Below are 25786 nucleotides of genomic sequence, written 5' to 3' on the forward strand. Positions count from 1 at the left end.
ATCCCACACCATGTTCAAATTCACCTCTCTGCCCTTGTGCTCACAACTCTGCTCACTGAGCTCTTGCTATGTGACCACCTATTAGACCACCCACCTCTGAGGTATTCTGGTTTGTTTCCCTTACACACATCTTCTTCAGAGCTGTGCAGTCCTTTAGTTAAGCTTCTGTCACTTAGTTTCCTTTGCTGAGGAAGCTGTGAACTTGCAGTAGGTACTGTCCAGATACATAATGGGGGATTGAATTTTCCTCAGTGTGACTACTCTCCTTTGGCAGTCAAGAGCACACAGGATTCCATAAGTGTTTCTTTTGAGACAGGGAAGAACAGGTTAGAGTGGCCACACAGCAGAGTAGGAGGAAAACTCAGGCCATTTCTGATTCTTCCAGGAGTGGAGGGATTGTCATCTGACCAGTGAACTTACGCCCTCCAGTCAGAACATTCAGTCATCCAGACCCATGGTGACTCTTGGGACCACCGGGGTGACACAGGTAATGTGAAGGGGGCTGTCCTACTGGGGAAAGTAAAGATGACGTGGATGAATTCCTACTCTTTGAAGAATGTGGGGTGATTTCAGGAGAGGATAATATATATATATACACACACACACACATACTCAGGACTTGGAAAGAGGTTTTGCTTTGTTTTGTCTTTGTTTTGGTTGGGGGAACAAATAAAAGTATTAGCAGGATTCTCTTTGCTAGGGACTCTGATTCTGATGCAGGAAGACAATCAGGGAAGGAGTCGTTAGCCACTTCCTATTGTAGGGCAAAGATGTGACCCAAGTTTCCTAATTTTAAAGCATGCTAACTTCCTAGGGCCTATATTATTTGCATTAAACATTTGAGAACTCAACATTAAATGGTTTAAACAAAATTGAATTTTATTTTTCTCTCACGTTACTGATATAGCTATTTTTGGGCTGGTGTGGTGACACTAACATCCTCAACTAGTAGCTTTCATTTCTGGGTCCAGTTGTCACCATCTCCTGGTCCCCAGGAATCAGGAGAGGACAGAGAGAATACATATACTTTTCTTTTTAGGATCATGACCTGAAAGAAGTATAACTTCTACTCACATCTTATTGGAGGTACTTAGTCATAAGGCACAAGATGGAAGAAAGGTAGAAATGTGCTTCTTATAAGATAACTATCAACCCAACTGAAACCTAAGAGCTTATTATTAAAGAGAGAATGGATATTGGTGGACAAGAAGCCAAGGCATGAATGGTAATGTACCTAAATATCAGATCTTCAAGCATCAGCTCACTTACTGGCTTGAATAAAAATAACTAAATATCAAAAGAAACCTTAAATGTACCATGAATACCATCAAGGTGCAGTAGGACACTGAAGGACTAGAGGAGTTGTGTGGTATTTTTACCTTTCAGAGGACAATAGAACATGATCTGGAAGAGGATCTGGAAAGCGTACCTATAACTGTTGATAATGTTTTATCAACAGAGTTGGCAAGTGTTGATCACAAAAGATAGTGTTGACAGAGTTTAGTCTGCAGGGCAAGCTCTTGTCATGTTTTGAGGAAAAGTGTATTTGGCAAGAGACTCTTGTTAAACTTATTAATAGAACTGACCTGAAATATATAGCTCAGGATACAGCTCATAGATAGAGAGCTGCTGTGCTGGGTTCATCCCCAGTATCAAAAAAAAAAAAAAAAAAAAAGAGAGAGAGAGAGAGAGAGAGAGAGAGAGAGAGAGAGAGAATCCCTCAATGATGCTTATAGCTATGTATCCTAGAAACATCTCAGGTAGGTCATAGGAAAACAAAAAAAGAAAATTAATGAGGGGCTGAGGTTGTGGCTCAGTAGTAGATTGCTTGCCTAGCAGGTGTGAGGCACTGGGTTCGATTCTTAGCACCTCATATAAATAAATAAAATAAAGGTCCATCAACAACTAATAAAAAGTATTTTTGAAAAAAGAAAAGAAATGCTATCTCTCAGAGTCAAAGACAAAATGGTAAGGCAATATCAAAAGGAAGATATGGTTAAAATATTCTGAAATACATACAAATACAAAGAGTGACTCAAAATACAGGAAACATGACTAATACTTGGAGGTACTGCAAAAGTACAGAGAGAGAGCAGGAGTCCAAAAAGAGAAACAAAACCATTTAGGGGGAGGGGAAGGGTTGAAAAGAGGTTTCATGGAGAAGGTAATGGTTAAAATGATCTTTGGAAGATGGTGGAAATTTCCATAAATGGGAGAGATAAGTGGGTTAGGAGGGTGCTCCATGAAGGACTAGCTAGGATACAGGGTGCACATATAGGTGTGATGCAGCTATGGACTGGAGGGAAGGTGTAAAGAGTAGAGTGGCAAAGAACTGTCTAATCAAAGCCATGGGTGTGGGTAAGATTGCCAAGAGCTAAAGCTTGCACAAATGTCAGCTAAAATGTAAGTGAGTGATGGCTGTCAAGGATCATGATTAGTGCTTCACATGCATTTCAGTTCATCACTACGGAACCCTAAGGGCTTAATCCTGTTAACTGTGCCTGTTTTCAGGTGAGGAAACTATTCAGAAGTTTAGCAATGTACAGTAAATAACAGAAGAACAAGTCCAAAGTCAGCTCAGTATAACTGTATCCTGGAGGGTTTTGTAAGCCAGGCCTTGCAACTTTTATTTATCCTGTAAGCACTGGGACCTTGGAGCAGGGGAAAGAGCTTGGGGGATGAATTGGACAAAATATAGGGTGGATTGAAGTGATGAGAGAGAAGAAGTAGAGTCGATTGCCCAATGGGGGTCTAAAATGGATTGGTGTTTGAAGAATATAAAACAAATTGGACGTGATGAGGTCAGGGTCAGAGAGAGTTGCAGTCTACAGTATTGGGGAACCTGGGAGAAGAAGTTTGGTTGGAGGGAGGGGCGATAGGTGTCTTAATTGAGTCCAGGAAGTCCACAGCAGGTATCAGCATGAGGGAGTGAGAAGTTTGCTCTTGGATTACCAGTAGGTTAGTAGGCTTGGTGTTCCAGTGATCCATCCAGGGCCACCCAGCTGCTGTGGACTAGAAGGAGGGTAAAGAGCAGAGTGAGGGACAGTTGCCTTAGCAAAACCATGGGCATGGATAAGACTGCCAAGAGCCAAAGCTTGCACCAAGAAGTGGAGGAAGGACAAAACTTTACTAAATGCCTGCGTAACTGGGACAGATAAATAAGAGCCAGTATACAGCACTTGAAGGTGAAGAGGATGTTAGTTTGCATGTCTATATTCATAGCAGCACTATCCATAATCGCAAAGATGAAACAACCTCAATGCATATGGACAGTTGAATGCATTAAGAATATAGTATGTAGTCTATGCATACAAGGAATGGTATTCAGTCTTTAAACAAAAGGAAATTAATTCTGCAATAGGCAATAACATGGATGACCCTGGTGGACATTGTGTTAAGTGAAATAAGTCGGTCACAAGAGTACAAACACTGCATGATTCCACTTATATATTTGAAATAGTCACATTCTGAAAAGCAGAGAGTAAAATGGTGTTTGCCAGAAACTGGTGGGGGGATGGGGGAAGGAAGCAATGTGAAGTTTTTTGTTATTGTTCGCCTTTACAACACTGGGGATCAAACCCAGGGCACTCTACCACTAAGTTATACTCCCAGACCTTTTTACTTTGAGACATGGCCTTGCCAAATTGCTGAGGCTGGCCTTGCACTTGAGATCCTCCTGCTTCAGCCTGAAGAGTAGCTGGGATTATAGGAGTGTGCTGCCACCCTAGTTAATGATACTGTATTATACACTTGAAAGCTGTGAATTTCATATTGTGTTCTGACCATAATAAAATAACAAATTATCTATCACATATTTATTATATTTAAGTATATAAAATATATTGAATGATTATATATTTGATATTAAAAATACATTTAAATATATATTTACTGTTATATCTATATAATACAGTATGTAATGTAATATAATATACATTTATGTATTTATTTCACACATAAATATATAAGCAGGAGCTAGCACAGTGAACTGCCAGGCTCATAGTCCAGGAGGCCCTGAGAAGTGCTGCATGGGCATGCTGAATCATGTCTGCAGAGTTAACATCAGGAGTGAACTGATGCTTACCAGAAGTGGTCAAAAGTCAGAAAACAGTTTTGCAAACATGTACAGATCCAGATGCACAAGTAAAAGATAAGTTTGTGGACTTACCTTATGACAAAACATCAAGAGTTAAAAGGATTGTTCCCCTCTCCCTTATTTTCTCTCTGTTTTCTAAGGAGAGGTGCTAATTGCGGAAAGCAGGCTAACCTCAGGAGTCAAGGGGTGAACTCCATAACAGGGAAGGGGTAGATGTGCATCCAGCAGAGTCCAGACACACAGCAGGGATGGAGTTAACCTGTCTTTTCGGAACTTCTGATGGTAAACTGTGAGGGGCTTGAGATAGATATTGGAATCCTCAAATGGATGAATGCTGTGATGATGATTAGAAAGAGAAAGAAATTTCTGAAATCCCTACACCAATTATTCTCAACCCTAATTGTACACTGGAATTTACTGAGGAGTTTTTATAAGATATTGCTGCCCAGGTCCTGGCCCCAAGTTTTTGATTGACATGATATAAGCCTAAAGGCATTTTTTTAAAAACTTTTTTTAGTCCTTGGTAGAATGTCTGTCTGTCTGTCTATCTATCTATCTATCTATCTATCTATCTATCTATCTATCTATCTGCAGTGCTGAGAATCAGACCCAGTGCCTCACACATGCTAGGCAAGAGCTCTACCACTGAGCTACACCCCAAGCCCAAGCCTGAAGACATTCTGACAGGCATCCAGAGGTCAGAATCATAACTCCATACTGATGGATTCTGTCCATCTGCTGCAAAATTCTTGAGTGCATTATTACTAAAAAAGTGAGTTCACATGTAGGAAGGGACTCAGTTTAGGTTAAGACAAGATGTGCAGAATTACCCTAGTTTCCTTTTGTGGTTAGGTTAGTAGATCATAAAAATACCACAGATGGAGCATGTCTTATTTCTTCAAGTTTATAGGCGGGAGGGTCATTCTCCGGCCCAGGAACTTGTCTCAGGTAGGATCTGTATGGAAAAAAAAATCCCAATATCACAGGGTTGATTGATTATTTATTTATTTTTAATAATTTCTCTCATTGTAGGTCAAGGACATAAACCCAGAGGTCAGTATAGGAAAATCAATTCTTAAAGATTGGAAGATTCAACCCTTGGATGATCTGGCTAGAGCTAGGTGTACACATTACTTTTTAGATCATGTAATGGTGGCTCTTATCCCTGGTTCTGCACCATAATCACCTGTGAGGGGTTGGAAACACCAAAACCTGGCCCCACCATAAATTTCAAGGTAATAAAGATATTAGGGATGTGGCCTAGTCATCAGCATTTTTAAAGTTTTCTATATAATTCCAATATGTAGTCAGCATTGTGATACATGCTCAACAAAGTGTGGACAATACAGAGAGAAAGCATTTGAATCTTTAGGCTCTTAACTGCTGTCTTCGCAAGGGAAAGCAATTACTGTAAAAATGTTCTGTCAGGGAGTTGTTTGTCCTCAATGGTATAGGAGTGGAAACTTCTTTGGATTCTGAGCTTCAGTCTTCATCCCCCACAACAGTCAGATACTGGTTCTCTCTACCAGACCATTGATCCTGATCTGCCAGTGCTTCACACAGAGGTCCCGGGTAATTTCTGATCCTGAATCTCTGGTCTGAGGCACTGGAAGCCAAATAACCAAAGTTCTACTTCTGATCATGTAATGTTTTTGAGATCAAGATGTTTCAGAGGCTGCCATTTCTAAAAAGGTATATATCTAGTATTAGAATAATTCCTTTTACCATAAACCAGAAATGGATATCCCATTATCAATTTTTTTAGTGGTAATTCAGGACATAATTTATTTCTCAATTTTACTGAGAAATTGAAAATTAATTAGAACTATGTGCCTCGTGATCTTCATGAGAGTTATTTTCAAACCAAACCAAGTGTAGACCTCCAGATCTAGTGGATTCATACCTATTTTCTATGCCACTGTTCCCAATCTACTAGTTAATATTAAGTTGCTTTTAAAAACATCCAAAGGTAATGAATTATGTGGCTTTTAAATTTCTGCATTTGCCTTCATCCAAAGTAAGCATGCTGTTTTAATGATTTAAAAAGTCTGTTCACACTTGTGGTATGGATTTGGGGAAATGTTAATATGTTGGCAGATACAGATATTTTAAAATTCTATAGAATCCTTAATTGTTTTTGTTTGAAAGAGGGGCATAAGTTCTTATCTTGGGCTGCATATGCCAGGAGAGGAGAAAATGGAATTCACATCTGTTGGGTGGTTATTCTACTCATTGTCTTCATTTTCTCATTTAATCCTCACAATTTCCTGAGAAGTAGATATTATTATTTCCCATTTTATAAAGGAAAAAAAGATACCAGTGCATTTGTCAAGGTGCAGAGTTTGTAATAAGGAAGCACCAATTCAGACCAGGTCTGGCCCCTTCCCAATGTACATATGTGGCATATCTATATCTATGTATCTATCTATATCTATATCTATCTATCTATCTATTCTTTCCATCTTTTTCCAAATGGTGTCTTCTAAGTGAAACTTTCTATTTAAAAAAAATCTTAACACAGAAATGGCAGGAGAAATCAAACAGGTCAGAACTCTAATATATACTAACAAAATTTATACTGTCTGATAATTAGAGGGAGGTTATATTTGTTTGCATTTGTGCTGAAAAATGTAATCCTTTTAACCATGATAATTGGATTTTTGTAACTGCAGGTATTATTATTATTATTATTATTATTTTAGAAATCATCTCAATCATCTCAACTATGATTGAATTGCAGATATACAGGTTAAGCTCCTACCTAAAGCGCCCATAACTAAGAACTCTCAGATGTCTATTTTGAACAGAATAAAATGTTTTTCATTCATCACAAAAAAAATCTTAAAAATCAACCTGTGCCATACATTGATTGCCATTTTTTCTTCCCCATTTTTATATCTTTTTTATTATTTTTTTTAAATTTATACATGACAGCAGAATGCATTACAATTCATATTACACATATAGAGTACAATTTTTTATATCTCTGGTTGCATACAAAGTAAATTCACACCAATTCGTGTCTTCATACATGTACTTTGGATAATCATGACCATCACATTCTACCATCATTTCTAACCCCATGTCCCCTCCCTTCCCCTCCCACCCCTCTCTCCTATCTAGAATTCGCCTATTCCTCCCATGCTCCTGCTCCCTACCCCACTATGAATCAGCCTCCTTATATCAGAGAAAACATTCGGCATTTGGTTTTGGGGGATTGGCTAACTTCACTTAGCATTATCTTCTCCAACTCCATCCATTTACCTGAAAATGCCATGATTTTATTCTCTTTTATTGCTGAGTAATATTCCATTGTATATAAATACCACATTTTTTTTATCCATTCATCTACCGAAGGGCATCTAGGTTGGTTTCACAATTTAGCTCTTGTGAATTGTGCTCCTATAAACCTTGATGTGGCTATGTGCCTGTAGTATACTGTTTTTAAATCCTTGGGGATTTATGGGCTGCACCAATTTGCAGTCCCACCAGCAGTGTATGAGTGTGCCTTTTCCCCACATCCACACCAACACTTATTGTTCTTTGTATTCATAATAGCTGCCATTCTGACTGGAGTGAGATGAAATCTTAGAGTGGTTTTGATTTGCATTTCCCTAATTGCTAGAGATATTGAACATTTTTTCATATATTTGCTGATTGATTATATATCATCTTCTGAGAAGTGTGTTTAGGTCCTTGGCCCAGTTATTGATTGGGTTGTTTGTTTTCTTGGTGTTAAGATTTTTGAGTTCTTTACATATCCTAGAGATTAGTGTTTTATCTGATGTTTGAGAGGTAAAAATTTGCTCCCAAGATGTAGGCTCTCTGTTCACCTCACTGATTATTTCTTTTGCTGAGAAGAGGCTTTTTAGTTTGAATCCATCCCATTTATTGATTCTTGATTTTAATTCTTGCACTATAGAAGTCTCATTAAGGAAGTTGGGGCCTAATCCAACATGACGGAAGTGCTGCCTCTTTTTCTATTTCTTGAAATAAATTGAAGAGTATTGGTATTAGGAAAGTTCATTGCATGGAGTTCATTCCTTAAAGGAAGAAAAAGTCAACAAATAAATGACCTAACATTACATCTCAAAGCCCTAGAAAAATAATAACAAATCTACACCAAAAGCAGAAGACAGGAAATAATTAAAATCAGAGCTAAAATCTTGAAACAAAAGAAACGATTGAAAAAATTAACAGAACAAAAAGTTGGTTCTTTGAAAAAATACCAAGAAAAGCCCAGGACCAGATGGATACACAGCCGAGTTCTACAAGACCTTTAAAGAACTAATACCAATATCCATTTTTTTAAAAAATAGAAATCCATTCTCTTTCCCTAATGGGAGCCCCAGGATGGTAGATCTTTGAAAGTCTGTGCCTATTGTCTTTTAACTGAAACACCAAGTTTCACCAGGGCCTGGCCCATCACTTACCACAGGTGAAGGTGTCAATGGTAGAAAGGACCCAGTTCATCTCTGGATTTTGCCTTGGCCTAAGTGCTTCTGGTTTTTCACACTGGGCATGGTAGCCTCCTAGATTTAGAGGAAAGGGATAGTTATAAGTCTTCTACTCTTGAACCTGGTGTTGTGTTGGCATAAAAGCAAGACTCCAAACTCAATTCCACCACACATCAAATACTTGTAATAGACAGATTGCACAAAAGCAGCCATAAAACCTTTTCAGTCCCTCCAGGCACATTAACAAGGACTTGCAGGAGACATTTACTGGGCAAAGCCCAGCTGGTCCAGGAACTGTCTGGAGAAGCTGTAAATGATTTTTTTTTAAATATATATATTTGATTTGGAAGGAAGGTAGTCATGCACTTGAAAATGTACATAAATGTATGTGCACTTAAGAGCTGTGCACTTTACCATATCAAAGTTATACCTCAGAAGACTGGTGGAAATAAATTATCATCCTGAAGTTATTCACAGTCTGTGAGCAGGGAAGCTATTCTATTTTGTTCAAACCAGCAAACTCCTTGAATTAGAGGTTTGCCATTGAAGGGTCACTGGGCAGGGATGAGAACCACACACTCTTTCATAAGCACTCACCTCATCATCTTAGATCCCTGAATCAGTGGCCTGGGATCCTGTCCCCACACTCCTCTGAAGAAATGTTGTCATCATCATTTTTCTAGGTTAGCACAGTGAAGATGGCTACTTGGAATAGAAGACACCCCTTCTTTTGAGGACTCCCGCCAAGTCCTTTGTCCTTCAAAGTCTGCTATGGTGGATTCAATGGCTGCCTGTGTCCTAGTGGCCACCTTGGTGCCTGGGATACCTCATACTTGGGCTACTGCTGCCCTCATTCTTTATTCTGCCCCATTTAATTGTAACCTTTTCCTGGCACTCAACTTCTTTTGCCCTTTAAAATGGCCTCATGTGGCCATTTTAACTAAATTTCTGATGATGAGACTAGCAGAAAGATTTGGGGGTTGAAATAGATGCATTTTCCTGGGCAATAATACAGGGCTCTGCCCTGGAGATGGATATGGGAAGAGCTTCCCTGGAGGAGGAGAGGGAGGCTGCAGTGCTGGCAGAGGCCTTAACCCTAAATGCCAACTTGGATGAGTACCAGTTTGGCCTGTGCACAACCTTGTAGTTATTCTCTCTGAAGTTGGCAAGGCCAAGAGATAAAGAAGACCCTTTTTATCAGTTGCCTCTAAGGGAGGGTTTGGGGGTGGCAGTTGTGCTGTTTCTGCTTTGGCACAGTTTCAGAATACCTGTGACTTTCGCTTCACTGCTCAGTTCTCTCACCCTGTTTCATAATTCACACACTCTTCTTGCCCCATACTCTTCCTTATCAGAGCTTCAGCTGCAAAGAAAACAAAACAAAAAACCTGCCCACACAAACAGAAATCCTCATCCACCTTGTATATGTTGTAGCAATGGTGGCAGACATACACACACACACACACACTCACATTCTCAGTCATTCATGGTTTCTCTCAAGTTTTTTCTCTTCCTTGCAACAGCAGCAGCCAACACTGTTATTAAATTAATATATCTTTGAAGCTTCTTTTATCAGTTTTAAACTAGATTAATTTGCTCCTAATTCAGGTACCCTTAGTGATGTTCTCATAAGTAAAGCTTGCTTTATGGAGAGACTGACGTTACTTTGCTGCTTTTATTCTTATTTATGATTGGATCCAACATGTAATAGATACAGATTGTGGGGGTGGAGGTTTGACGGGGTGTTTGTTGGAGAGAGTTAGATGGCAGTGGACTTCTATGGCTATAGGTACCTTAATTTTCTTTCTGAGATTTAGATATTTCTCCTCATTGTTTTGGTTTGAGCTTATGGCTTTAACATACTCATTTTTAAAGATCTAAATATCAGAGAAGGCATAGGGATTTTAGTATTTAATAATTAACCAAAAGTTTGGTATCTAACTAGCCGGTTCCTGGACAGTTATTTGATATTATTTATTTAGGTACTGGCGATTGAACCCAGGGTGATCAACCACTAAGCTATATCTCCAGCCCTTTTTATTTTTTTGAGGCAGGGTCTCACTATGTTGCATAGGGCCTCAATAAGTTGCTGAGGCTGGCTTTGAACTTGCGATCCTCCTGCCTCAGCCTTCCAAACTGTTGGGATTACAGGCTGCACCACTGCCCCTGGCTCTTCTTTTAAAATTACACTCAGTGAACACAGTAACTGGATGGATTAAATAAATTTCTTTTAGCATTATTAATATGCATGGGAAAGTTGTAGAACTTACTGGAACTTAGTGTGTTAAATAAATATCCCTGGCCTTCTGAAGCCAAAACTAAATATATTAGTTACCCTTAACCCTTACATTGTGGATGGAGGTGGTAATTCTGGGGTTTCCCCTCTCTGATAACCGAGAAGGCCTCCATCAGATAAGACTCTGAGATCTGCAGAGGTGGCAGGTAGTGGCCCAGGTGACCACTTGTAAGGGGTATTCCCTGTCCTTCCTGGTCACTGCCTTTGCCACCCCAGGTTGCCATCTGGGAGGTTAGTATTGTGCTATAGAAAGGAATTAGGCAGGGGTGGGGGGGTTGCCTCTGGCTCATGATATTCTCCCTCCTATATTTTTCTCCCCAGCTTCCAGGTCTCCAAGATGGGGTAACAGCTGTTATCACCATACCTGGCTAATTTGGGGCTTGCCAGTTTCCAGGACCATGGTTAAAGAACTAGGATAGTGCCCTGATTCAGCCTCTAGCCAGCTGTGTGATTGGGCAGATGACAATTTCACAGAGACTCAATTGTCTTCTCCATATAGAGATAATATTCTCCCATCAGCCTGTTGGTTAAATGAAACAGCATTTGTGGGAGTCCTTAATGTAGTGCTTGGCAGTAGGTTGTATGGAGTCAATAGTCATTCTTTTAATTATTGATATGCTAATAGATGTGGAAATTTCTGCTTATCCCCACAGTTTTTGTTATATCATGTTACAGATTTTTTTTCTAGAAGAAAAGCCTTTGGGAGAACATATCTCCAAAGCACAGGGATTTTGTTTTGTTTCAAAAAAATTTTTTTTAAATGTTCTTGCTTGTTGTTTTAAATTTTTTTATTTTATTTATTCTAATTTGTTATATATGACATCAGATTGCAATTCGATTCATATTGCACAAATAGAGCACAATTTTTCATGTCTCTGGTTGAACACAAAGAGTCACACCATTCATGTGTTCATACATGTACTTAGGGTAAAGATGTCCATCTCATTCCACCATCTTTCCTACCTCCATGCCCCCTCCCTTCCCCTCCATTCCCTTTGCGCTATCTGAAGTTTGTGTATTCCTCCATGCTCTGCCCCCCATCTCCATTATTAATCGGCATCTTTATATCAGAGAAAACATTCGGTATTTGGTTTTTTGGGATTGGCTTACTTCACTTTGCATTATATTCTCCAACTCCATCTATTTACCTGTCAATTCCATGATTTTATTCTCTTTTAATGCTGAGTAATATTTCATTGTGTATATATACACATTTTCTTTATCCATTCATCTACTGAAGGGTATCTAGGTTTGGTTCCACAATTTATTTATTGTGAATTGTGCTGCTATAAACATTGATGTGGTTGTGTCCCTGTAGTATGCTGTTTTTAAGTCTTTTGAGTATAAACTGAGGAGTGGGATAGCTGGGTCAAATGGTGGTTCCATTCCCAGTTTTCCAAGGAATATCCATATTGCTTTCCATATTAGCTGCACCAATTTGCAGTCCCACCAGCAATGTATGAGTGAATCTTTTTCCCCACATCCTCACCAACACTTCTTGTTGTTTGTATTCTTAAATAGCTGTCATTCTGACTGGAGTGAGATGAAATTTTAGAGTAGTTTTGATTTGCATTTCTCTAATTGCTAAAGATATTGAATATTTTTTCATATATTTGTTGATTGATTGTATATCATCTTCTGAGAAGTGTCTGTTTAGGTCCTTGGCCCATTTATTGATTGGGTTATTTGTTTTCTTGGTGTTAAGATTTTTGAGTTCTTTACATATCCTAGAGATTAGTGCTCTATCTGATGTGCATGTGATAAAAACTTGCTCCCATTCTGTAGACTCTCTATTCACTTCACTGATTGTTTCTTTTGCTGAGAAGAAGCTTTTTGGTTTGGATCCATCCCATTTATTGATTCTTGATTTTAATTCTTGCGCTATAGGAGTCTTAAGTGGGGGACCTAATCTGACATGATGGAGATTTGGGTAGTGTCTCTGGTTTGATTTGTAGGTCTTTGATCCACTTTGAGTTTTGTGCAAGGTTAGAGATAGGGGCTTAATTTCATTTTGTTGCATATGGATTTCCAGTTGTCCCAGAACCATTTGTTGAAGAGGCTATCTTTTCTCCAATGTATGTTTTTGATGCCTTTGTCTAATATAAGATAACTGTATTTATGTGGGTTTTTCTCTGAAAACACAGGGATTTTTTAAAATTGTAGTTTCATGTGCCCAATGTTAAATTCATCTTTTCAACAACTTTCAAGGGTATAATTTAGTGACACTTAGTACTATTACAATATTGTTCACCTGCCACAACTATGTATTTCAAGAACATTTTCATCATCCCCAAAGGAAACTCCAGTAAGCCGTCATCACACCCCCCCACATACATCCATGTGACCACTAATCACCCTGTCTCTACAGATTGCTGACTCTGGATATGTCATATAAATAGAAACATGTAATATGTAGTCTTTTGTGTCAGGCTTGTTTCATTGAGCATGGTGTTTCAAGGTTCACCTGAGTTAGAATGTGTATCCTTTCAATATCTGAATAATTTTACATTGTATGACTTTCCCAGATTTAGTTCCTCATTCATCATTTGATGTACGTTTGGATCATTTCCACATTTGGCTATTGTGAATAACGTGGCCATGAGAAGTAGTCTACAAGTTTTTGTTTGAATTCCTGTTTTGAGGTTTTTTGGATACATACCTAGACATGGACTTTCTGGATCATATGATAATTCTATGTTTACATTTTTAAGTAACCACCAAACTATTTTTTGCTATAGATGTACCAATTTCTGTCCCCACCAGCAATACCTAAGAGTTCCAATTTCGCCACACCCTTCCCAACACTGGTTTTTATCTTTCTTTTTAAAATTATAGCTATCATAGTAGATGTGAAGTGATGTCTCATTGTGGCTTGGGATTTTTTATGATACTGATTTTGTATGTGTCTCAAATTTCCATATTAACCTTCTTAAGCCTGTCGTCTTACAGAACTACATGAAGAACCACCTATACAAAATTACCAATAAGAGGAAAGTGTGAAACATTTTTCCTTGATAGCCTGTACCTAAGCATCAAGGCTTTGTAATGTGTAATATGAAGACACTTACATGATTTATTAGAGAAGACATTTAGGTCTCTGACTTCTCTCTAATTGCTTTTCTTTTGGTTTTAGGGATTTCCTCTGGGCCATCTAAAAATGCTTTTTGAACATACTGGATAAGAGCTGACCTATCTACCTGTGTGGGACCTCCAACCTCTCAACTCCTCTGTCTTCTGATGGCATTTTGATTGCATTGAGCCCAAGTGACTGACAATGAGTGATGAAAAGAACCTTGGTGTGTCCCAGAAATTGGTCTCACCTTCAAGGAGCACAAGTAGCTGCTCCTCCAAGCAGGGAAGTCGACAGGTAAAGTTTGACTCTTGCACATTTAAATCACCAGGAAGTTTAATGTGTTAAAATGTGTACATTTGCTTGGGAAATCCTTTTCTCAGTTTAGGAATATTTGTTTTCTTGTTCACTGTGTGAGGAGAGTAAATTCTACACAACTTGAATCATTAAGCTTGTGTGCCTAGCTGGTGGAAAGAACTCTCCTCGGCTCTTTGTATTATTTTATTCAATCTTTACAACTGCCCACCAATGTAAGTATTAATATTCTCATTTGTCCCATGAGGAAGCTGACTCAGACCAGGTTACTTGCCCAGGGACACACAGCTAGTAAAGAGCACATGAAAAACCAAGGTTGTGTTGGGCCCCAGAGCCCCACTGTATACCCTGCTAACCAAGATAAACAATAATCACTTTTCCAGTAATTTTAATATCCACCCCCCACTTCCTTCCCCTCACCAAACCTTTTATGACAGCTTGTAACCACAGACTGCCCACGATAACTCTAAGACTCATTTGATTTACTTTACTAGTGAGTTGAGGGAACCTAATCAACAGAAAAAAAAAATGGTCAAAAGGAATTAAGTAGGAGAAAGAACACACAAAAACAGAGGACTGAATAATTAACCCCTAAATAACTGTCAGGTAATTCTTATGATGTTTCTTGGTTTTCTTTCTAATAAATATCTGCTGGCAAGATCTGCTGGTTTTTGATCAAAGGCAGCAAATGCACATTAATCATATGAGTCTTTCTCCTTCACATACATAGAGAGAGAGGAGGCTGCCAAAATGCTGGATTTACAACCTGAGGAGTCTCCGAGCCTTTTTAGTGCTCTGGCTCTGTTGGCATTGCTTTTGCCCCATGGGAAATTCTGGCCTAACAATTCGCCAAGCATGCTCACTTCCAGACTTAAAAGCTACAATTGAACAGCCTCCCACCTCAGGCACGTCCATACTTTTATGTCACATCAGCATGGGTCTTTCCATTTGAACATTGCCTGGGACAGGGGACTTGCTACCCACGAATCCCTGATTCTAAGCAAATTAGAGTTTGCTATGGACTTGACACTGGGGAGCCCTCCAAGATCTCCTTTGAGGGATTTAGAAGAGCATTTTGGTAAATTTGTCTGTGTTTGAAAAAAAGACTAAATTTAGTCACTGGCTAATGCCCCAGGGCTCTCTGGAGTTCAATTTTCATGAAACTAACTATGCTTACCTGCTTTGCCAACTTCCACAGGGTTTTTCTCTCCCTGAGCCAAAATTCTGGTTGGGATTAGAGCAGAATGTGTGATTTCCCTTATCCACCCCATTCCCTTTACTCCTAGTAGCATCTATTGTGTCCTTTGATAAAGGGAGAGAAGTAGCAGGTGCTGATAATACCAGAGGAGTTGGAGCCCTTCCATGACATTCTTAGGCTCGATACTACTGGAACTTTTTTCAGTGTGTTTGAAAGCAATTTGGTTTTCATATTTCTTTCTTTTGTTTTTTTTTTTTTGAGGTTATATCATAAAGGGTAAAAAATATATCACAAAGGGTAAAAAGAGGTATGCTTGATGACTCAACTTTTTTCTGATTTTGAAGGTTTGGTCAATGATTCATCCAATGGTCATCTTCTATATTTAAGATCTCCCACTTTAATATGAATGTGATATTGCAATATAAATGTAAACACTTATATTTCGTGTGTGGCAGAGAAGGTAGAGAATTTAATGTTTAATTCCTCTTTAGTCTGAATTTAGTTATAATGCTCATGTTTAATTTTTAGGAGCCATTTACTTGGGCCATCTGCTGTCCTAGCCTCTGTTAATGAAGAGTGTTCTGGCCCAGGATAGACTTGAGTTTTCCCCTACATGGGCACCTTGGCAGACCATGTCAATTCCACCTAGGGCTGGGTTGAGATTCTGATTGTCCTTCAGCCTGTCGCAGGGTACAGGGACCTCACAAGTTCTCGCTACCACTCTGAGTGAACACAGCCGAAGCTGGTGGTCTTTTGGTTGTTAAATATGGTGATGACACTGTGTTTCCAGCCACGTCACTGGAAAGTACAAGTTATATGTGTAAAAATTCAAAATTTCCATAGTAAGAAATTTAATTTGAGGAGTGTTAAAACATAGCTGAATATTATCTGTACAACTTCCTCCTAGGTTTTAAAACGCCAGTGTAAAGTCATTTCCAGGGTGCTCTTTTCCTTTCGGCTGAAGGGGATTCGTCTGATGTTGATTTTTATTGGCCGTGGTTTGTGGTGTTAGTTTTTCTTATGTGCTTTGGAATTACTGTGAGAGCCTTATCTTATGTTTGTTTCCTATGGCTTCTTTCAATGCACTCACCCTGACCCATTTAGGGATTTGATGTTGCCTGTATCCTACCTGCAAGAACCTTGGTCCAGAACCCAGTCTTATGCTTGCAGCCAGGGCTTGCTCTTCCACGGTGGTGATGGACTATTCAAGGTCAAACACCAGGCCAGTAGTCAGCGTGGCCCAGGTCTGGTTGAGAGACTATCTGCCTCCTCCCACCTCCCTGGGCAAGCAGAGTTTTAAAGCCCTCTTTCACTGTGGTGAGGGGCTTCCCTCTTCATTGAATTCTGGTGGTGAGTCTGAACCTTTTCCTGGGGACATTTTTAGCCCTGTTGGTCCACAGAAATAAGCTATCGAATACCCCTGCCTACTACATTTCTATTTGTTTTCTACTTCATGGAGATGTTTAACTATTTTGTCATGATCTTTTCCTTCCAGTTTTATTAAAGTATAATTGACAAATAAAAATTGTGTATATTTACAGTGTATGCATGTTGTTTTGATATGTGTATAACTTGTGAAATGACAACATAGTCAAGCTAATTAATGTATCCATCACCTCACATAGTTTTATTTGTGTGTGTCTGAGGTAAGGACGTTGAAGATCTACTCTCATAGCAAATTTCAAATACAGTTAGTATCCACAGGAGTATTGATTCCAAAACCCCACAGATACCAAAATCTGAGGCTGCTCAAGCCCCTGGTATAAAATGGCATAATATTTGCTTATAGCTTGAGCACATCTTCTTGGGTACTTTAAATCATCTCTAATTACTTATAATATCTAGTGTGATATAAGTTCTGTATAAACAGTTGCTAGGCTGTATTGTTTAGGGAATGAAGACAAGAAAAACGTCTGTGTGTTTTCAGACAATTTTTCTTTTCAAATATTTTCAGTCTGTCGTTTGTTGAAGCCAGAGATGCAGAATCTGCAGGGATAAGTGCATAGAACACAGTGTTATTATCTACAGGAACTATGATGTAGAGTAAATCTCCAGAATTTATTCTTGCTGTTTAACTGGAACTTTGAACCTTTTGGCCATCTCCCCATTTTTCCAGCCCCTGGTTCCTGGGAACATCACCCTACTGTCTGACTCTCTGAGTTCAACTTGTTTAAATTCCACATTATAAGTGAGATCTTGCAGTATTTGTTTTTCTGTACCTGGCTTATTTCTCTTCAGATAATGTTCCCCAAGTTCATCCATGTTGTCACAAATGACAAGATTTCCTTCTTTTTTAAGGCTCAGTAATAAACTCTCTATGTGATTGTGTGTGTGTGGGTACAAATCACATTTTCTTTGAAGATATGTAGTCTAGTTTTTTATCATACAAACATGGAAGATCCCCAGGTGCTTGTAACTTTATATATATTTTCACTGTGTTTGGAATGGAGGTGGAAGTTAAGAAGGTACACTACATGCCCAAACTTAAAACATCATGTGCATGAAAGGTTTTTCTTTTTAAATAATTTTTCTTAAATTCTCACCCAGCACAGCCAGGTAATGATCAGGGTTAGCCAAACTTTCCCTTGTCCTTTCTTTTCTGGAATTGAACTTGAACTTGTCCTTTGTACCTACCCCAGATCTTTTCACATATAATGTAAAGGTGCTATGCATTTATGTATGTCTATTGTGCTATCCATATATCTATGTTAAAGGATCTTGCTTCTTGAAGGAGAAAAAGAACTAAATGAAAGTACCTAGGCTAGCACAGAGGAGACATTCAGTAGTTGTGGGTTAAGTTAATGAATGAATCAGCATGCAGTTGCTAGGTAGAAAGACTACTATTCATGAAGCTCTGTAGATATAGGAAGTGGGTTATGGGATACCTGAGTGGGAAGAATTGCTATTTAAGGACCTATACAATATGAGTAATTGCAGTTTCCTTTTGTCTCTTTCCCCCTGCCTCCTTACATTTCCTTCCTAGAACTTTCAAAGTAACACATTTCAGAAGCCAGATTAGGCTCCATAAAGATGAACAAATATGGTTGGTCTATACTGAAAGAGTTCTAGAGCCCTGGGCTTTATTTCTTCAACTATTATCTGGACAGAACCTATTAAAAGGCCCTGAGCAGGAAGATGTGAAGTTATAAAGGGCAGGGCAGCTGCACAAATCTTTACAAATAAGAAATCAGCTCTGATTTCAAAGACTGTGGGTTGTAAAGAGAGCACCATTCTTTTTATGTTTTGTTAGCATTTGGCATGAAAATCAGAAACCAGAAAGTAAATCCTGCCAACATAGTTGACAGCTGCTTCACTTACCATTTCAGGGGATTTGCTAGGTAAGTCTCTGTACAAGTTCTGTAGTTCGCTCTTGTCACCCTGCTTTCCCTAGGCTAACTGAAGGTTGCATTTGAGCTCTCCCTGGGTCACCTGATGGAAATTTACTTATGCAGGCAATTAAATTATGCTGCACTCTGCAGAGCATACCCAGTCCAGGCTCAGTGCCAGAATCCATAAGGCAGGTGAGTCGAAAGGGGGAGAATTTGCCAAGTTTTGAAAAGTGCATTAAAGCTGTAATGTTCAGGTGTTTATATTTTCAGCTGTCAATTGAAAAATGCTTAGTCCCATTGATTTCCTTTTAGTTCATCATGTCTTTGGAAATACTGAAATTTACCATCTTTCTTTTGTTAAGTATGAACTGAATCACTGTCACTTTGTCCTAAGATGGTGTCTAAGTTCATTGACTGTTGCTATAACAAAATTCCTGAGACTGGGTGATTTATTTAATTATTAATTTATTTTGGCTTTTGGTTCTGGAGACTGGGAAGTCTAGGAGCATGGTGCTGGCACGTGCTCATCTTCTCATGAGGATCTTGTCCTGTTTTAACTCATGGCAGAAAGTGAAGAGGGAACATAAGGGGCAGCCTTGCTTTGTAACAACCCACTTTAGGTGACTAATCCAGGGCTTGGAAGAGAGAACTCACTCCTGAAGCAAAAGACATTAATCCCTCTTAAGGACCTAATCACCTTTTAAAGGCCCATTTCCCTACACTGCCATAATGACAATCAAATGTTAACCAGAGCTTCAGAGGGGACAAACCATGTTCACACTACAGTTGAAGGTCATGGAAGATGAAGACAGCAAGCATGACTTCTGGAGCCAGCCAATGTGAATTCAATCCTTGGCTGTTTATAAGATGGTTGTCCTTGAGCAGATTACATACCCCTTCCGTGCTTTGCTTCCATGTAAGTTTGTGCATATTGCTTAGTTAGAACAGGGTCTACATGTAGGAAGTCTATGGAAGTGTGTGACAAACTATTCACCCTCCATCAGGGGAGTCCTCAAACAGCCCTGCAGGTGACTGCTTCCTTGTTGCCTCCTCTGGCTGTGAGGTGGGTGGCACCTGCAGAGGCAATTTGGCCTGTGTCCAGGCTGCACTGAGAGGAAGAGTCTGCAAGGGACACTAAAAGTTAAAACCATCTGATTGCATTTTTACAGCTCCTCAGATCCTTTCACACCATCCTTCAGAGTGTTAAATCAACCCAACCAGGCTGCATTGTTTTCTATACCATGGAAAGAAAATATGGCTCAGAGATAGGAACTGATGTGTTCAGAGTCACATGACTGATAAGTGGTGGGGAACCAAGCTACTGTCCTATTGGTGGTCACTGGATTGTTTTTTGTTTGTTTTTGTTTTTGCTTTTTAAGAGCTTAGAAAGCTTCTTCAGAAGCTAATTTCAGTTCCTTGTTCCTTATATAAATAAGCATTTAGACAAGACTCCATCAGCCAGCACCTCTTTGAATGCAGGGTCAAGACTAACATGAATGAGTGGAGCAGTCTGTGGCTTCCTATTGCCTGGAGATTTTTCTGGTGGACCCATCAGAGAAGAATTAACTACATACTTCTGTCTTAGTTTTCCCATTTCTCCTTTTATGGGCTTTTTACTCCTGACTGCCGACCTTTTCTCTATTCCTCTGGTTGTAACATTGTACCCTAGAGGGAGGAAGGGCAAAGAAATAAGGCTCACTTCTCAATGTATTTCCACATTAAGTTTTATAAAGAAGCAACATTTGACATTGGAAGAGGTTAAAGCATCAGCTGAAGTGACATATTTGAGTTGTCAGGGTGTCTTTGTTCTTTCCCAAGTCCACAAACAACCGACTGTCAGCTCCATTCCCGCTTGGAAGAGCAGGAGAAATGAACTTCTAAAATACCTCTGGAAGCTGCCGCACTGTCTGTACTATTCTGCAGTTCTAGAATAACAAGCTGCAAATATATATTTGGGTGCATTTTAAAAATATTACTTTGATAAAAACTACATTAGGTGCTTCAAGAAAATGAACATACCTGTTCATGGTTGGCAGTGGCCATGGTGCAGGATGCAGGAAGGAAGGATCCTGATCCAGATGTTTTGGTGGGCAGTGTGACTTACCAGCTGTGCGGTTACTGGAATGCTCTTGAGCAGCTGTGGGCAAATGTGAGCTGAACTGACTCAACAGTTCTTTCCTGGGGAAGGGAAAGTTCACTGTAGTGATTTGATAATACTAAAATGCTAGCAACCCAGAAGTGACAGTGTAAATAGGACAGAGGCCAAACACAAGATCCCTAGAATTATCGACATCCCGCTAAGGCCTACACCCTCGCCTGACCACTAAGTCCAGCTATTTCCCTCTGCACTTGTACACAAGCTAAAGAGAGTCACATTCCTGTCATATCTCTGCCTCATGTTCTCTCTTGCCCGAAGTGAGCTGAAAGGTATCCACCAGAAGGTCCACCCACATATTCATTCCCAGAATCCAAGGGCCTTTGCAGGTGTAACTAACTTATGGATCTCGAGGATTCTGAATTATCCAGGTGGCCTTATTGATAAGTCTTGTAAGAAATATGCACAGGAGGAAATGAACACAGAGGAGAAGGTGGTATGAAGATGTCAGAGGCAGAGGTCATCTGGAGTACCAGCTAAAGGCCAAGGTACACCACAGAATGCCAAGAGCCACCAGAAATTGCAAGAGTCAAGGGAACAAATCTCCCCAGATCCTGAAAAGGATCATAGTTCTGCAATACCTTGTTGTAGGATTTTTGGCCTCTAGACTAATAATAAACTGCTGTTGTTTTAAACCATCAGGTTTGTGGTCTTTTGTCAGGGTAGCCTCAGGAATTGGACACACTCTACTTCTCACTCTGTGTCAGTCTTTCTGAGTCCCAGCTTGAGCCCTTAGTCCTAGCTAAGGGGGACATAGCCTTGAGAATTGTGCCCTCCTGAGTTCTAGCACCAGCTTTGTTTGAATCTCCCATTTGGAACTCACAAATTTCAACTTGGGATGTCTTTTTATTTTTAACATTTACTAGCTTCTTTGGCAACTGGGTTTACATCTTTGTGTCTCTATGCTGAGCTTTAGACCTTCAAGTAGGGACTTCCCCCTTAAGGAGAAGCCAGTTACAATCTGGACTGTACCCGACCTAATGCTAAAATCATTCCTTCTTTGATTTATAAGATTTTGCTAGATCTTAACCTGTCACTAAGTTCTCATTATGAGAACCAGTTATTTCAGAGTTCTGTAAAAACAAATCACCTAATCATATGTGCATTATCATGCAGCATGTGTGCCTACTTTGATTGTAAATTTCAGCTCTGGAAAAGTAGTTTTGAGCACACACTGTTATCAGCTGGTACCATCCACCGAGGGAGTGAGTTTTCTTGGTTCTAAGAGCCCCGTAAGTGGAGTGTGAAAGTGTTTTATCACAGTACAAAGTCTGTATTTTGCTCCAGTGCTCAAACACCAAAGGGCAGGGCCCTCCAGTGTGCCACTAAAAGATTCTACTTTTTAAAATAAAAGGCATTAAAGGTAAAATATTAAAACAGTGCTGGAAGATATAAAAAGCAAAAATATCCCCTCCTTCTCCCCTCTGGCCCCTGACACATTCACACAGGTATTGGGATTGGCAAGTCCCTGTCCTCATGTGGCACACACCCAGGTGTGGTGCATTGGCCCAGACTTTCCTGCACAGGTAGGTGCCCCTGTGGAAAGAAGTCAGTCTTAGGGATCCAGGAGGGGTGTTGAGTTGGAATCGGAAGCCTTGGAATTCTGGCTCTCAGAAGCCCCTCGCCTAATTTTGTGGTCCAAAGCAAATCATTTTGCTTAGATTTACTCATTTCTAAAATGAAAAAATCTGGATAGATGAGTTACATATCTCTTTCAAACTCTGAGGTTCAAAACAAGTATTCTGTAACTCTATGGTGGGGGGCAGAGGCAATCATTATAGTATGCCTTGAAGCAAAAAACAATCCAGAAGAGACCCTTGAGTCCAGTGGTAGACAGCATTTTCCTGTCATCATCATCTTATTGAGAGTCAGATTTCTTCCACTGGGGAGAGAGAGAGAGTTGTGCTGGGTGGGACTGAGGTGGGCAGATGCCCCTAGAGGGACTCTACCATGTCCATGTACTTCTAGGTGATCTATCTATCCAGAGTGGACGTTTGTCTGAGAGGTTCTCTGTGTGGTCTAGACCCTGTCCACAGATGGTTTCTACCACTTAATAATTAGTAATCTTGTACAAGCTACTTTGGAACTTCAGTGTTCTCATTTGTAAAATGGGAATAATAATACTCTCAGGTTATATAATTACCACAGAGGCACATAGAAAATGTTTAATAAATAGTAGTCATTATTTTTAATACTATCATCACTCTCATAATCACAACTACAGAGACCCCATCACCACGCTAGTGGACTATATGGCTACCAGGTATGGAGTGGAATTTATGGTTTGGATGTCTCCATCTTTAGTAGAAGCTACTGCTCTTCAGAGGACCCAGTGATGGAGAAAGTGCATAGAAGAGGCTATTCATAGCCTTAAAGGGCTGGATACCATTAGGGGAATATTTAACAATTGAATAACCTCCAGATATATCTGAGAAACCTAAAAATATACCAATGTAATTACAGTCATAAATGCTGAGTGAGAGTCATCAACAGGGTAGAAATAGTCATTGTGTGTGTGATAATTTTTTAAAATAAATACTATTTTAATTATAAAACCATCTATGATCAAAACAGTTGCAGTAAGCCCTTTTTCTTTTATTTGGAAACCCTGGATAGGAAGGAGTTCAGGTGGCACTCCATGAGACCTGGCAGCTCACATGTTTTTTCCCCCCATTGTCATTATCCATGTCAATGATATCTGGCAATGACTTCTTTTCTTCTCCTCGTTCCTGTGCTTTCTCAAGATTTTCCCCAAAGACCAAGTGCATATTCTCCTATTACATAAGTAATTAAGGCAGTAGTGTTTGTGGGGTGTGACTGATTAAGAAAGAACACTGGAAACACTTTGGGGCCTGTGCCGTCTGGATATTTGTTTCCCCAGCTCTGGTGTGTGTGTATAGGGAACCACATCTCTGTGCACAAGGGAGAGGAAGGACAGTAACTCCTGGCACATGGTGGCTGCTCTTTCCCACATGGCCTTCAAAATCTGAGCAGGCTCTTCATTGTTCAGTCTCTTCTTTTCTTGAATCTTCTCACTTAGATCCTAAAATCAGAGATTGTACCTGAGCTTACTACACTGAAGCTAATGCTGCTATTTGACATATTAGCTAATGTAATCAGATAGTCAGTCTCTTATGCAGAGCTGGAATTCAGGACCTTATATCTCCCACCCATTAGTCCTGGTTTTATCCTTGGAGTCTAAGTCAGATCCCAATTCTTCAAGACAGTCTGATCTTCTGGAATGTGGTTACTTTCAGTGGGCTTTGGATCCAGGAGCAGTTGCAGAACCTCAGCACCCTTCCCCACACCTCTGATTGGAAATGTGCATGTGATGTCCAGGTATTTAGGTGCATATTGCAATTTGAGAAGCACTGAAGTTCATCTCATACACCACCCCTCCCCTTCATGAAGTTGTTGTTGTTGCTGCTGCTGCTGCTTCTTCTTCTTCTTCTTTTTCTTCTTCTTCTTCTTCTTCTTCTTCAATTGCTAATACTATCAGGCCTGCTGGTGGTCAAAACATCTTGAGAAAAAAGCATTTCATAGGCAACACCACCATCTTTCAGTGTTTGAAATCTAAGTACAGACTTGGTCTGACATCAGAGTTCTATTAATTGATAATCTATCGACAAGTATTTCCATATGTCCATAGTATAATCACAAAAGGGACTATTTATGATTTTTATTCTTTCTTGATAGGCTTTACAAGATCACAAATGCCTTTGAAGTCGATCAAAACAGATTAAATTAGGCTCTATGTGATTTAATACTGAGTATGGCCTTGTGATTTTTAAAAACCTAACAGATCAAGCGATTGGAACAGCCCACTCTCTAGTCAGGCCAGATAGAGGCAGCCACAAACTTCTCTCCCAACATTTTCAGCTGCAGAAGAATGAAATTTTAAATCATTTTCTATTTCTGACATCACTGCAAAGGCAGCAACTGAGAATTCAGCATTTGAAAGGTGCCTAGGAGCTGCACACTGTGCAAACAGCTGTGCTGGAGGGAAGTGCTTTCAATTCGTGCACTCAGCAATATGGAAATGAACTTGGCCAGCTCATGAGTATGAATAAATGCTTAGCTGCCTTTCCAACCACAAAGCAGTTTTCTATCTTTGGCACTTTTTAGACATTCAGTAAAACAGACTGAATTTAATGCCAGATGACAGGGCCAAACTGTCTTCCTTAAACTCAAGCAAAAACCCTAAAGCCCCAGCCCCCCGTCATATTTCTCTCTCCATCTGATATTTATGATGACCTTTCAGTGTGACTCCCATATCATGGGACATAGGCCCATCTGCCTTGGGCTGTCAGCAAGGCCTTGATGTCTAAGGTGGCCCATGTCCACTCTTCACAGTGTTTCAGGATTTTCAATTCCAGGTGCATCTCCTACTCCTAGCCACCGGGTTTGTGGAGGACAGCAGGAGCCACTCACCTGTTAGCAAGAGATACCTGCATCTCTTTTTAAATTTTTTTTCTGTCCTGAGATTCAGCTCATTTACTAATGCCTTATTGAAATACGACACCCTGTGGGACACTTTTTATTTCCCCCTGTCCTCAGATTCATTCAGTAAATATTTATTGAGGGCCTATATTTTCCAGGTAATAAGATTATAATGAATAAAGACAGAGGTATAATGAATAATGCATGGGACCCACATTCTCAGGGAGGCGGACAGTGCAAGCAGGTTTGTGTTAATGCTGACCATCATCAGGAATGAGAGAATTTCTACTGGGAGAAGGAGGCTTGAGGCAAAATAAGAATTCACTGGGCTGAGATAGGGATGGGGCAGGCTTTGTAGATATTAAAGAGTGCATGTAGATATTAAAGGTTTGGCAGTCTTTGCATGGGTTAGCTTCCTGCCCCTGTGTGGTAG

The 25786-nt window shown here is 39.7% G+C and overlaps 1 protein-coding gene across 3 annotated transcripts in view; it reads left to right on the plus strand.

Annotated features, from left to right (window-relative positions):
- Positions 1-25786, plus strand: part of OSBPL3 (oxysterol binding protein like 3) — a 187029-nt gene that overhangs the window by 74531 nt on the left and 86712 nt on the right. For all 3 annotated transcript variants that reach the window (XM_081285669.1, XM_081285671.1, XM_081285670.1), the window contains exon 2: positions 13980-14213. In XM_081285669.1, coding sequence (XP_081141795.1) covers positions 14121-14213 — 93 coding nt within the window. In that variant the 5' untranslated portion in view covers positions 13980-14120. The remainder of the gene's footprint in view (positions 1-13979; positions 14214-25786) is intronic.

Source organism: Spermophilus citellus (assembly GCF_964194105.1).
Source record: "Spermophilus citellus genome assembly, chromosome: 3".
NCBI lineage: Eukaryota > Metazoa > Chordata > Mammalia > Rodentia > Sciuridae > Spermophilus > Spermophilus citellus.